A 12960-nucleotide genomic window follows, 5' to 3' on the forward strand; every position below is an offset into this window, starting at 1 on the left:
CATCTGTCATTACCATGAACAGTTACATTTGATGCAGACTTGGCCTCACACCAGCCAAGTGTTGGGCTGCTCTATCCGCCCATATGTTCACAACATCAGCCTCTCATCATAAGATGATTAATTTGGCTCTCCAACTCTTTGCTTATGATAATGGAGCAGATTAATTACAAACCAGAGGGTACAAAATTATCTGTGTTGCCCATATCATCCAAATGCTTGTTAACATTTTCTAACCAGCACTTGAATAATGGCACCATGATTATCATTGGCTACAATAGGCAACACAGCTGCTATTCGTTTCTACAGTATTTAAAATATATTTTCTATGAAAATGTTCAACCACCTAAGGATGTAAGATGTACCCTATATGTCTGACATTTCTCCCCACTGTACACATCATCAGGTGAAGCTGCCAGAACCTGATGTCAATTATGCAGCTTAGATCCCAAATTAGCTAGAAGAGCTGCTGTGAGCAAATTTGTTTAATCACCGCTCAGCAGAAGCAGGAGCATGCATGATTTTTACAATGTAAACAAATATTGATACACTAGTCATCATGAGTCACATATTAAACTGCATTTATTTTTGTAAAGGTGTTTTGGTGCATCTGTGCAAAATTTGCTACTTGAAAATTATGCCAGTAACAGCACTTCACGTAGCAGGCTGACAACACTAAGCCACTGCCTCACAATTAGCAGCAGTGTTGTCAGGCTGCCATGTGCCCTTCGGTTGACCGTTGGGTTGCCAATCAGGTTTCCCAGACAGGTAGCCCAAAGGCAGGCCAACCAAAGGAGCGCACAACAGTGCTGTAACTGGCAGGATTTCCAGTTAAGAAACTTTGCAACAGATTAACAGAAAAACAATTTTCTTATGTAACTGTATCAAGTGAGGCATGATGCCAAACACTGAAAACAAAATTTATTAGTAATGTCTTGCTTAACTAACTTATTATGCCTAATTAGCCCTATAGTTTCCTGATCTCCTTAGCTATTATCCCACAAAAAATAAAAAGTGTGTGTATATATATATATACATATATAGCCTGCATAGTTTTGAGGTGAAAAACAGCAGCATGTCGGATGTCAAAAATACCTCTGATGCAGGCCAAGACTAAATACAGTCAGTCTAATACAAGTCAACAGTTATTATCACCTGTGTGCTATAGTTACAAATAAAGAGGTACTGTTTGACATTTAATGTCCTATCACCTTCTGTCACCTTACCATGGAGTGTGAAGATGAATACTGGCTTAGGCAGTCTTAAAGGAACTGGTGGTGAGAGTTTGAATTGAGCGATCGTGTTTAATTATACCAAAGCATTTTGAGTTCAATAACTCCTACTTTTTTTTATTGTAGTTTTTACCATTTAATATTTAACCTTTTGATGTAACAGCGGGATATTATGCAATATACCGTAACCGAAATATAGATAATCTATGCAAAATATTAATGTTGCAAAATATGTAACAAACTATGATAGATAATGAATGACAGCTTATTGCAGACTGAGATGCAAAGTAATTTACCAGACATTCTTCTCGATGTTTTTTTAGTGTGCACACATCAACTTGTAAAGTCTTCTTATGTAACGCTGCATGGGATACAGGTGCCAAAAACATTTCATTGAACACTACAATGTCTGATGCATCCACAGTTCTTGTACGGAACAAGCAGCTTGTGTTTTCAGAACAGGGAAGAATGGCAACACGGACATATCTATAAATAAAGGCACTCAAATCAGTAAAACTAAAAATGCAAAATATTTTATTGTCAATCACTGCTTAAGCAGGAGGTTCACCACACAGATCCTCATCAAACAAATGTCAGTCTACTACTACCACAGGGTTTGATTCAAGGTTGCTCACTACAAGGCTAAGTGGATAAGGTGCAATCAGATTTCCAAAGCAGAGAGGGCGTGGGCTACTTCCAATATAGGAATCCTTTTTTTTTTTAAATAAAGCAGAATTACAAAGCTATAGCCATCACTACACCAGGTTACCAACAACAGTTTTGAATGGAAACATATTTCATTCATGAAAAATGATAACCCAGTGCTTTGAGCATGGGATGTGATGGAGGATTAAGTTATTACTACAGATTATATACAGAAGCTGAGAAGAAAAAAATATGGTATCAAAGTGATGTGAAAAAATGGTAAGAAATAAAAGGATTGGCAAAAAAGAATAATGAAAACTAGTAAAAATAAACACAAACATAAAACCTTGATGCCACCTTGAAAAAGTTCCAGCTCCAACTTCTGTCAATTAAAATTATAGTGAGCCTTTCAAGAAATAAAAAAAAAAAACGGTACCCACAAAGAGGTAATTGAATACCTATCTCTCCTGCTGCCTGCTCTGAACACAGCTCCAATCCAGAGAAATATCCGGGTGAAATCCCCTGCAGAAAATTGACAATTCCGGAAGTATAACAGGGTTACTCACTAAAGGGTGAAGAGTTTGGAGAAGTGAACAATCTAAGCCAAAATAGCTGAAATTCTCCAATTCAGCACACTTTCCAGTTCTGCTATGTTGTCTAGATTATTCACTTCTTAGATCAACAATTCTTGAGTGTCAATTTCTGCAGAAGACTTCAACCAGGAATTAATTTGCATCAGAAAAGTGTCCTGTGGAGCAGGTATTAGGAAAGTATTTGATTGCTTCATTACAGGTACAGCTTTTATTTGCAATTTTTGTTTTGAAACAGGGTGACTTTAATGCATTTCTCTGGTTCAGGGTGGTGTACATTAAAGACATCATGTTCGGTGATAAAACAGTGGTAAGTCTCTATGGTCTATTTTTAGAGGATAAAAAACATGTACACATTTGCCATTATTAAGTAATTCACCATCCTTTGTACTGTATTAAGCAGGGAAGAGTGGATTGCAGATTTGAAAAAAATAAATGGTGACTTGGGTTCTAAAACTGCTGTTTTCAAATATTTTAATTATTCTAACATGGAGAACAGCAAATGGTAAACACATTAAAAAGTGGCATCAACTTGTAGGTGATGTTATTTGGTACAAGTGTCAAGTTACATTTTATTTTGAAAGAGGTGAATATAATTCCTAAATAGTGAAAAGATTTCAAATACGATAGGTGTCAATAAAAAGTGGTAAGCTACCTTTTAAAAGTGGCAATTCTGTCCTGGCTGTCAAAGTGACAGTAGAGTCCCCCCAGATTGCACAGGATGCTTTCCTGTTGCAGTGTGCAAGATTCCACTGTTATTTTGACAGTCGGTCTGCTTTAAGTATTAGAAGCACTGACAACTGGTCCTGATTCACAAAGTAGGGGCTGGCAAGCTGATAGCGGAGCCCAGCAGGTGAACATAGACAAACACCGAAAACACTGACAAAATGCATTGTGTTAAAACTGGAAATAGCCTAGCAAGCTCAGCTTTCAATATAAATAGGAAAGGAAATACAAAGTAAGATTTTTCAGAACTTTGCCATACTTACAATGTCTTGTTCTGTTGTAGCAATAAAGCAAGTAAGTTATCTAGCTGAATAATAAATATAGCAAACACTTGTTTTTTCTGTTCATACCTGCAAATGACAGAAAAAATAATCATGGTAGCACAAATTAAATGATTCAAATAAACACTGCATTATATAAATCAGTCCAGTATTTCAAGGTCACTGCACTGCAAGGGTTAAGCGCTCGTTTTTACCTAGGGACCAAAATAAAGAAAATATTATACTCACCTGATCCTCGGCTCTGCAGCCTCTTTTACCCCTCTGTTCCATCGGTCTAAAGACCCGTGACATCATCACATCTAATGCAGGTCCTTTAGCTGTAAGAACGCCGAAGGACATCAGAGCGGAGGGGGATAGACGTGAACTCTGACCGCCGCAGGACCAAGGATCAGGTGAAAATATCTTCTTAATTTTTGCCCCTAGACCAAAACAAAGCACTTGACCCTTGCAGTGCGGGGGTAGCCCTACTGCATGGGTTAATTTGAAGAAACCTGAAGTTCTTCTTTAAACCCAACTTTTAAAAATGAAAAACGCACTGCAACACATACATGTATTTTTGTTTGGTATTCAATATCTATCTTCATCACCTCCTGTTCATTCATAGTTGTAGTTCTAGTAAACATACCATGTCCTCATGTTATGAATGAACAGGAACACTCCTGATAACAGGGGACACAGAAAAAGAGATTGAGGACTCAATCTCTTTTTCTATTTTAAAAGGGAAATATCAGGGGTCTGTTTAGACCCCTAATATTTCCCCAAAGCCCCTAAAAGTAAAGTAAAAAATAAAAATATTTTTTTACAAATTAAAAAGTTTATAAAAAAATAAATACAAATAAAATATTTAAAACATTTGAAATAATTTTTTTTTATTTCGGTTTCATTTCGGTTTTTAAATTTCTATTTTGGTGCACCTCTAACAATTACTAGTCCAAAGTTTAATTGATGAAGAGCAGTCATTTTATAACAAAAATCGGAGGCTTTAATACTACTTTAAGACTGATTTTGCTATTTAAAGCAATATTTCCTGTATCTCATGTTATCTGCATATGCATTGCCTGTTCCTATACAGTTTTTAGAAAAGATAAAATACTTTTAGAGGAAACACAAGCACCATATACACTACAATATGGCAAACTAGGGATGTCCCGATACCACTTTTTCAAGACCAAGTACAAGTACAAGTACTGTCCCTCCTGTACTTGCCGATACCAATTACCGATACTTTTTCTTAAAGGGACATGTGAAATTTTTTCTAAAACAATACAGCTAATTTTAGGGCAGTTTCTCACCAGTGCTGCGTGCATTGGAGGCGACAGGTTCTCTTTAAGGTGACATTAGGGGTCTTTTAGACCTCTAGTGTCACATTTCTACTTCACAGAATTCACTGAATGTAAATACCGCAGGCAGTGGCTGGGAGCAATAGCCAGCCTGCTATTGGATATTTTAAATTGCAATAGCCAATAGCAGGCTGGCTTTTGTACCCGCCCACTGCCTGCTGTCAATCAGCAAAGGAAGGAACTGAAGACAAAGTTCTCAATCAGGTCCTCTCTGCTGATTGACAGCAGGCAATGGGCAGGTACAATTGCCAGCCTGCTATTGTTACAAGTGTCCATTCCTTTTCCACTTGATTCAACTGTTTGCTTTTGGTTATGTATCTAAGTGACAGATGTCGGTGCTCCTTATGTGATAAATTTATAAAATCTGCACTTATGGGTGGAAATGGAGTGTAATCAAAAGCTGCTGCACTGTGGACCTTGAGGGCAAGAATGATTAGGTGCTCCTTATGTGTTCAATAATAATGCCCTCACCAGACGTACACAGAAGTTTTCCCTCTCAATGAAAGAAGATAAGATCCATTCTGTGAGAAGGGAAGATTTACAGCTTCTCCCCTCTCCTCCCCCGTGAGCACACTGAACGGACATTCTTTTCTTTCAATGAAAGTGAAAACTGCTTTGTAGGTCGGGTGATTGCATTGCACATAAGGAGCACGGACATCTCACACTTTGTGATTTATATTACCAAAAGCAAACAGTTTTACCAAGTTGAAAAAGAGAGAACACGGAGCAGCAGCAGCTCAGGTACAGGGGGGAGGGGGGCAGCGGGGGATTTCACAGCCATAGTCTGAGTCTCTTCTCCCATCTCATGCTGGCTACAGCGGTCTGTGAAAGGGACACAGAACTCTACAGCCAGCACCAGCAGGGAGAAGAGACTGTCCACACATAACACTTACCCCCGCCATGCTGTCACACTTCCGTCCGGACAGGTCAGAGCGGAGGGGCAGCCTGCGTTTGGTGGAGAGGTATTCCGGAGGAGGGGCTATGCGGGTCAATGGCCGGAGCTAGTTAAAATTTTTTGAAAGGGCCGGTATCTGATCTATGCATCGGGGCATTTTCAGGAGTACAAGTACTCCTGAAAATGCCCTGTATTGGCCCCGATACCGGTACTAGCATCGGTATCGGGACAACCATATGGCAAACAATAACATTAATGCTCAGAAAATCTGTTTGCATTTTGTTAGTACAGTACAGAGAAAAAACTTTTCCCCAATACTACATAACTGATGACAGCAACAAATTGTCCTTACTTCATTCCAATTTTGACTCTCGCCGTACCCAAATTTCCAGCATCCTCATTTTCAAAGTCAACATGTTCTAACACCTGCCTGAGGAATACACAAAAATATGTATTACATTTTTGTAATCAACCGTATTCATATGTCATCATCTTGTAATAAAAGTGCTAAAGTATTGTATTTGCAATCAGACACTTCATAACACATTTAAGCACAATGTATTTAGATCTCTGATGTGCACAAGTACTCAGAGAAGCAGTAAAATGCAGTAGTAGCTCTAGAGTTGAGTGAGAAAGAAAAAAATAGGGGGGAGAAGGAGAGGGGGCTGAGTCCTGGGTTGTGTTGTTGTTATGGTGACATAGCCATATGTCTTCCCAAGAATGACTACAGGCTTAATAGGTTTTCACAAAAGTCTGCTGGGAGATCATGTCAAGGGGCTCCAGGTTTTGATAAATCTGGGAATACAATCTGTAATAACTGCTGATGATTTTTCATTGACTATTATCCATGTCAATCTATTCTTAACTGCTTTAAATCCAACCGTATGTGTTTTCCATGATTTGATAATATCTGTAAAAGTGAAGTCTAGCAGTTTACACTGATGAATCTGGAGTCACTAAGGTCTCCGGTTAAGTAGGACCTCAAATGGGTTCTTGTCAAGGACTGGGGACTTTTTTATTTTCTATTAAATTTCTGGCCATGAAAAGGAACGAGGTTATAGTAACAAAGGATATATAAAAGTATGCAATCCTCAGCGGACTAGTCTAAATTATATTCGATTTGTTACCATATTTAGATCTTTTTATTGTATGCCAATACATTTCTGTTGTTGTGTTGGAACTTTCACTCAAGTGCCAGAACCTAATTACCAAATTATATATGTAAAGAGGTAAAGGCTTACATAGCAGTCATATTGCAAAGTATATCAATTAGGGTAACATGTTTTAAATGGGTTCCTGCCAAGGGATCATCTAAGGCCATTTGGTAAGTTCTAGATCAAAATTGTCTTTGTTTATGCCAGTCCCAAATATATGTTTAAATGAGCCTTCCACTGGACAGTCCCAGGAAGAATGTGGTGACAAAAGAGTGACATTTTAATTTATATGACCTCAAACTTAAACTACATTTTTATTTGAATGGATCAGAAGTAACAGTAGCTAAATAGATGAGACATTATCAGGAATGTAAGTATGCTTCTTCAGATCTAGTGTACTAGACTTTGTGTATGATATGCCAATTGTTGGGTAGAGGGATACAGATGACAATCCAGATAAGATAAAGAATAAAACTGAAACTGACTAACCACTAACTACCTACATGAATAATAGCTGTAACCCAGTTGGTGTTTTTTTTTTTTTTTTGTAATGCAAGATATTTTCAATTAGCAGAAGGATTTTATTGCTGTCTATACCCCTACTGGGGATATTTCCTTTCACTTCCTGTCAGGACAAAAACGTAATAGGAAATGTCTCCAACGAGGGCACAGACAAAAACAAATTTTTAGCAAACTAAAGAAAGGTTATAATTTTTAATTACTATCTTGCCTTCCTGTTCCAAGAAAAACAGAAAAGCAGAACACGAGGAGAGGAAATTCTGATATCATAGGGAGGTGAATAAAAAACAATGGATTATAACATGTAATCAGTCTAACATTCAGAACAGAGAGAAGGCTACTGGCTGTCTGTCTGACTGTGTGTACTCCTCTATGGAGGTACAGTATTTTTTTTTTTTTAAATCAGAAGTCAACTTTATTGGACAAATGCTTAGTACAAACGGTACAGGGGGGCGGTCACCCCAACATCATTACAACATCTCCTGAGGAAATCAGGGGTGTGGAGAAACACAAATACCAGCTTACAGTACAATGTGCACATTACAGTTACAGGGTAGTGGTTTGGCTCAATGGATACATTGGTCAATCTGCTATTACTGCCTTCCTAGTGTCGTCTAGACGATGAGGTGTATATAGGTACTCATCCGTGCCCTGAAAAGAGGCCATGGTCTCCAGGTGGATCGAAAAAGCTCTTCAGTATTCCGAAGTGTGGAGGTTAGATTTTCCATCAGGTATATCTCGTCCACCTTGGTGAACCATAACTTAAGGGTAGGGCAGGTGGTCTGTTTCCACAGCAGAGGGAACTTAAAAAAAATCTTCATGTGAGAGACTAGGGCAAGATACAATTATTGTTGATTAGTATATACTGGCATTAAAATAAAAAAAAAATGACTGTTTTCCAATGCACCCAATCGTGTGTTAAGTTTCTTTCTTTTCACCTGCCATTAAAAAAAAAACAAAAAAAAGACATGGAAACTAAGTGAATGCAAGAAACCCATTTCTAGTTGTACCTTCTTTATAAAATAAAACCGAAAAAACTTATCCTGTAAATCTGGTTATGATACATTAAAGTGTCAGATGGTAAAGGTACCTTTGCGTTGTTGCTTCATATACACCACTGTCTCCAGCTACTGATTCATCTGATACTGCTGCTGATACACCAGAAACCTCCAATCCAGACAATGGAAAGTAACCCAAACCTGTAACTTATATAATATTAATAATAATATTATATGGGAATATTACCATTAGAGTCACTGAGGAGTTGAGTGCCCAAACAAATTTCTGAGGAACTGTGATGATACTTTAAATCACGTGAAGCTCACCAAACTCTAACGTGAATTCCAATATTTTTGTCTTAATGCATTGCACAAGTTATTTTATATATTTCACAAACAATGACACTGAATGATAGAGAGGTTGGCATTTCCAGACAAAAACTGTAATGGTGGGACAGGTAATACTAATGATCAGACGTGGCCCTCAAACACTAACACAGACTTATACATAATGACAGACACCGCCTGTGGCTGATGGATGTAGATTGACACATTGCTGCTGGACACTGCCTGAAGTTAACAATCTGTCAGCAATGCAAAAATCAGCACCTGTCACAGAAATCCCATCCTAATTTTTATGTATGGCGTTGGCAGGGCTTGCCATAATGGATATCTATCTAGAAGTTTTAAAAGTTTAAGCCAAATACTTTGCATAATTTTGAACTTCTAAGAATTTCCCGTGGGCTCATCCATACCTTACCACCCTCCCTCATGCCTGCTTATCCTGACAGTCAGGAGGGATTTTGTCAATATACACAATCCCATTTTGGTGGTACAGTGGTTACCATTTTAAAAATGTACTAGCCGCAGAACACTTTCTCTCATTGTAGCTCAAAAGCCTTTGCAGCACACTGGGGAAAGACCTAGTTGGTCATACTCCTCATGTCAAAAGACACATGGATTTGTTACATTGCAGTATTCACTACCTCCTCCCTCCACTTTTTTCCCCTAATACATTATCAGAATTTATCATTGCCACAGGGGAATGATTTATTCAAAAAAGTTAGCAGGAAAGCAAATGCAGCATGCTTTAGCACCTAAATTTAAAACAGGAATATACAAGAAAGTCTACGGGAAAAATCAGTTGGTTTGTTAAGTTTATTCTTCAAAGCCAACTGAAAAAAGAGAAAATATTTGCTATGTTAGGAAGAATATTTAGAAATGTTTATTGCCCTAAAAATTGCACTTTTTGTCTTGAATTACTTGAAAAATAGCAATTTACTTCCTGGTATGTTAGTGTTGCATAGGCAGTCCTGTACATACAGCATCATAGCTGTATTACTGCAGTGTGAGATCTACGGTACTTCTGCCCGGGACTGCTGACTGAAGTGAGATTTGGTGATGTCCCTATGGTGCAGCCCACATTGTTCTCTTTGTTGGAGGCTCTAACATTAGGAAGCAAAACTCGCCCTCTATTAAGATGGCCACCTCCACATAGAGACAGAGTACAAAACAAGGCATGGTACGTCAGTAAAGGGAAAAGGTCAGCTGCAAGGAACCCACAGGCAATATTGGTAACCTGCCTTTTTAAGCCACAGCTTCCAGAGTTTAGTCCCTCTTTTAGGGCCTGTGTAAGCAGGCTGTGATGGGCAAATTCAACATGCTTTTAATATCAGTTTGAAAGACTTCTGAGATCATTCAGAATTCATTGCAGATGCAGTTGGCATGCAAATGGTACACATTTGACCTGCCTTAACAACTTTTACATTACCTTGTATGGGGACAGAAGCAGTTCTGAAGTAGACAAAAGTCCTTTGATACTGACCCAAAGTCTTCCCTCATGGAGTACATCACAAGCTATCCAACCTCCTGGTTAAGTGTTCCAGTTCCAAGTGTAACCTCACACAGCCATTCAGTTTGTATGGCTTATTTTACCTTACTGGATCCAGAAGCAACTGTTAAAGCCACAACCCTACCTTAATTTAGACACTTTACCAGACCACCATAGACTGGAAGGGACCAGCCAAAAACCACCAATGTGATGCACTTGAATATGTGACTTGGTTATGCAGATTAATGCACCTTGGCCTGCCCAGTAGCCCAGCCACATTCCAAAAGGTAATTGAGTGCTTCCTTGGGGATCTGAGCTTTGAGAGTTTGTTAATCTACTTGTCAAGATCACTGCACGGTATGTCACACGGTACGTTAAGCGCTGCGCAAACTGTTGGCGCTATATAAATACTATGTAATAATCTGTGAATGAACACTGTTCAGGTTTGATCTTAAAACATAGCCCAGTAAGTGCAAGCCTCTAGCCAATTTACTGGGGCAAATGATTTCCCAAAAGGGGAGAGAGAGCAAGTGTTGATAACTATGAGGACTTTGTTGTTATTCTTATTCTTTTGTTAGAAAAGCAAATATTCATTTCAGATGTGTGTTTGAAAAGGGTATCTAAACCCAAGTACAAAAATACATTTTAGCTTACCAGCTCCTAAATGTGGTAGTTGCATTAATTATATTTTCCTAGCTATGCCCATTTTTGCAAGTATAGAAAAATACCAGTTAATCTTGCCAGAATTTCAGTGTCATTGTAACTTGTGCACTGAACTGATATTTGAAACAATGTTATCAGCCACCCCAAATATCTTCTGTGAACTAAAGAACATCTCCCTATGTAATGGAGATGAAGAAAGAGGAGACCCAAATCAGGAGAGCAGCCTAGGGTAATAGCATTACTCCTGCATATGTAAGGTGAAGTGAGTGAGCATTGTCATTCTAGGGCAGGAAATATGTGACTGGAAGGATTACCAGATAAAAATAATGGAAAAAGCCTAAAAAAACCCTAACACAGCCACCACATCTAAGGACTGGTAGGCTGTAATATAATACACTTTTGTTTTTGGGTTTACATACATTCTAAAACTGTAGTTTGCATGCAAAAACTAATTTGTAGGCAAGAACATAAAGCACAGGGATCCAGTATAGCTTGTGTTTTAACATTTTACAGAATCTGATGAAAATGTGAACATGTACGCTAGGGAACTCTTGAATACGTTTGTGGTCACTGAGAAAAAAAGTAATCTCCTATATACACACGCACGCACACACACATATATACAATATATAAGTATATTTTGTGTTGCTTCTTTTTTTTACCTTGTGCAACAGGTTTTCCTTCTATTTCATGTTTATAGCTTCCTTCTACTTGCTTCTTTACTGCCTCAGCAGCAAAACCAAGTTCTGAAAATTGTCTACTTAAATCAAAATCTTTAAAGTCCATATGGCTCAAGAAATCATCTCCAGTGAAAAGAGAGCCTGTTACAAGTGGCGAAGAAGGAGGAGATGGAGAGGAAAAAGAAGACCTAGGAGATAGAGATGTCACAGATTTAGGAGTACCAGACAAAGACCTCAAGGCCTGGACACGGTTTGTTGAATCTGTCTTTTGAGTTTTTACCACTTCATTTTCATGAATGGTGGTGATAGAGTCAGATGGTCTATAACCTGATGTCCCTTCTTGTAGCATAAATTCAACTTTGTTCTGGTATTCTGTATCTAACTGATCCAAAGGTTCACAGTACAGATCCGTAAAGCTTGCTGATGTTGAAGAGTCCTGACTAGAGGTGACCAGAGATCCCCGACTAGAAGCAAGAGATCCAGGACTGCTCCCAGATGAAAGTGACTGAGTGCTAGTAGAGAGACTGAAAACAAATAAGAATTAGATGGGTTAAACATTTTTTAAACTAATATAAAATCATCACTTATCCAATTTACTTGCCTTACAAATTATTATAAACATTTAGTAATGACTAAAAAAAATATTACTGCTGTTAGACTTTAGACTAAATAACACATCTTTCTTCAGGTTTATATTCCTTCTCAGTGCTCACCATAGTTTTTCTCACTGTTAAAAGAAGAACTCCAGGAAACATTTTTTATAATCGCTTGTAGTGGGGCAACTCTTTCACTGTAAGGGTTACCTGCTCGTTTTTGTCTAGGGTAAAATAAATATATGTATATACATATATATACACACACACACCCTCACCTGATCCTCTGAGCCAGCTTGCTCTTAGACTGGTCATTCCAGCCTCTCGCCTCTCTCCCCCCTCCACTGCAGTGGTCTAAGGTTCTGTAAATCATCACATTCTAAACACTGTGTATAGACGTGAGGATGCTGAGGAACATTCCAACCCTGCAGCGTAGGAGGAGACAGGCTGGAGGGAATGTTGTGACAGCTGGCTGGCTCAGAGCTTTGGGTGAGTATAACTTTGTTATTTTTGTCCTAGAAACAAACAACCCTTTCCAGTGCGAGTGTAGCCCCACTGAAAGGCTTAATACACATTTTCCTGGACTTCTTCTTTATTATGTCTTGTATGCAACCTCAGATATATCATGGAGCTTAATAGCCTTTTGATAAAGTTCTTGTACAGTGACGTCTATACTACAAACGGAAGAAGCATAAGTAATTCTATTCCTCAGTACAACTATCCAGTTGCAGGATCAATGACACATACAATTATAAGGTGACTAGAATGATAAGTAGAACTATACATTTTGAATACAATACTGTGTATAATAAGTTT

At 38.3% G+C, this 12960-nt stretch overlaps 1 protein-coding gene across 2 annotated transcripts in view; it reads right to left on the reverse strand.

Moving 5' to 3' along the window:
* Positions 1-12960, reverse strand: part of WWC1 (WW and C2 domain containing 1) — a 134647-nt gene that overhangs the window by 20379 nt on the left and 101308 nt on the right. Inside the window, exons 11-16 of one of the 2 annotated variants that reach the window (XM_018562543.1) lie at positions 11534-12075; positions 10244-10246; positions 8470-8578; positions 6059-6136; positions 3454-3540; positions 1526-1715 (exon numbers count right to left, since the gene is read on the reverse strand). In XM_018562543.1, coding sequence (XP_018418045.1) covers positions 1526-1715; positions 3454-3540; positions 6059-6136; positions 8470-8578; positions 10244-10246; positions 11534-12075 — 1009 coding nt within the window. The remainder of the gene's footprint in view (positions 1-1525; positions 1716-3453; positions 3541-6058; positions 6137-8469; positions 8579-10243; positions 10247-11533; positions 12076-12960) is intronic. The other variant, XM_018562542.1, reaches the window with a different exon arrangement.

Source organism: Nanorana parkeri, unplaced genomic scaffold, assembly GCF_000935625.1.
Source record: "Nanorana parkeri isolate BGI_ZX_2015 unplaced genomic scaffold, ASM93562v1 scaffold582, whole genome shotgun sequence".
Taxonomy (NCBI): domain Eukaryota; kingdom Metazoa; phylum Chordata; class Amphibia; order Anura; family Dicroglossidae; genus Nanorana; species Nanorana parkeri.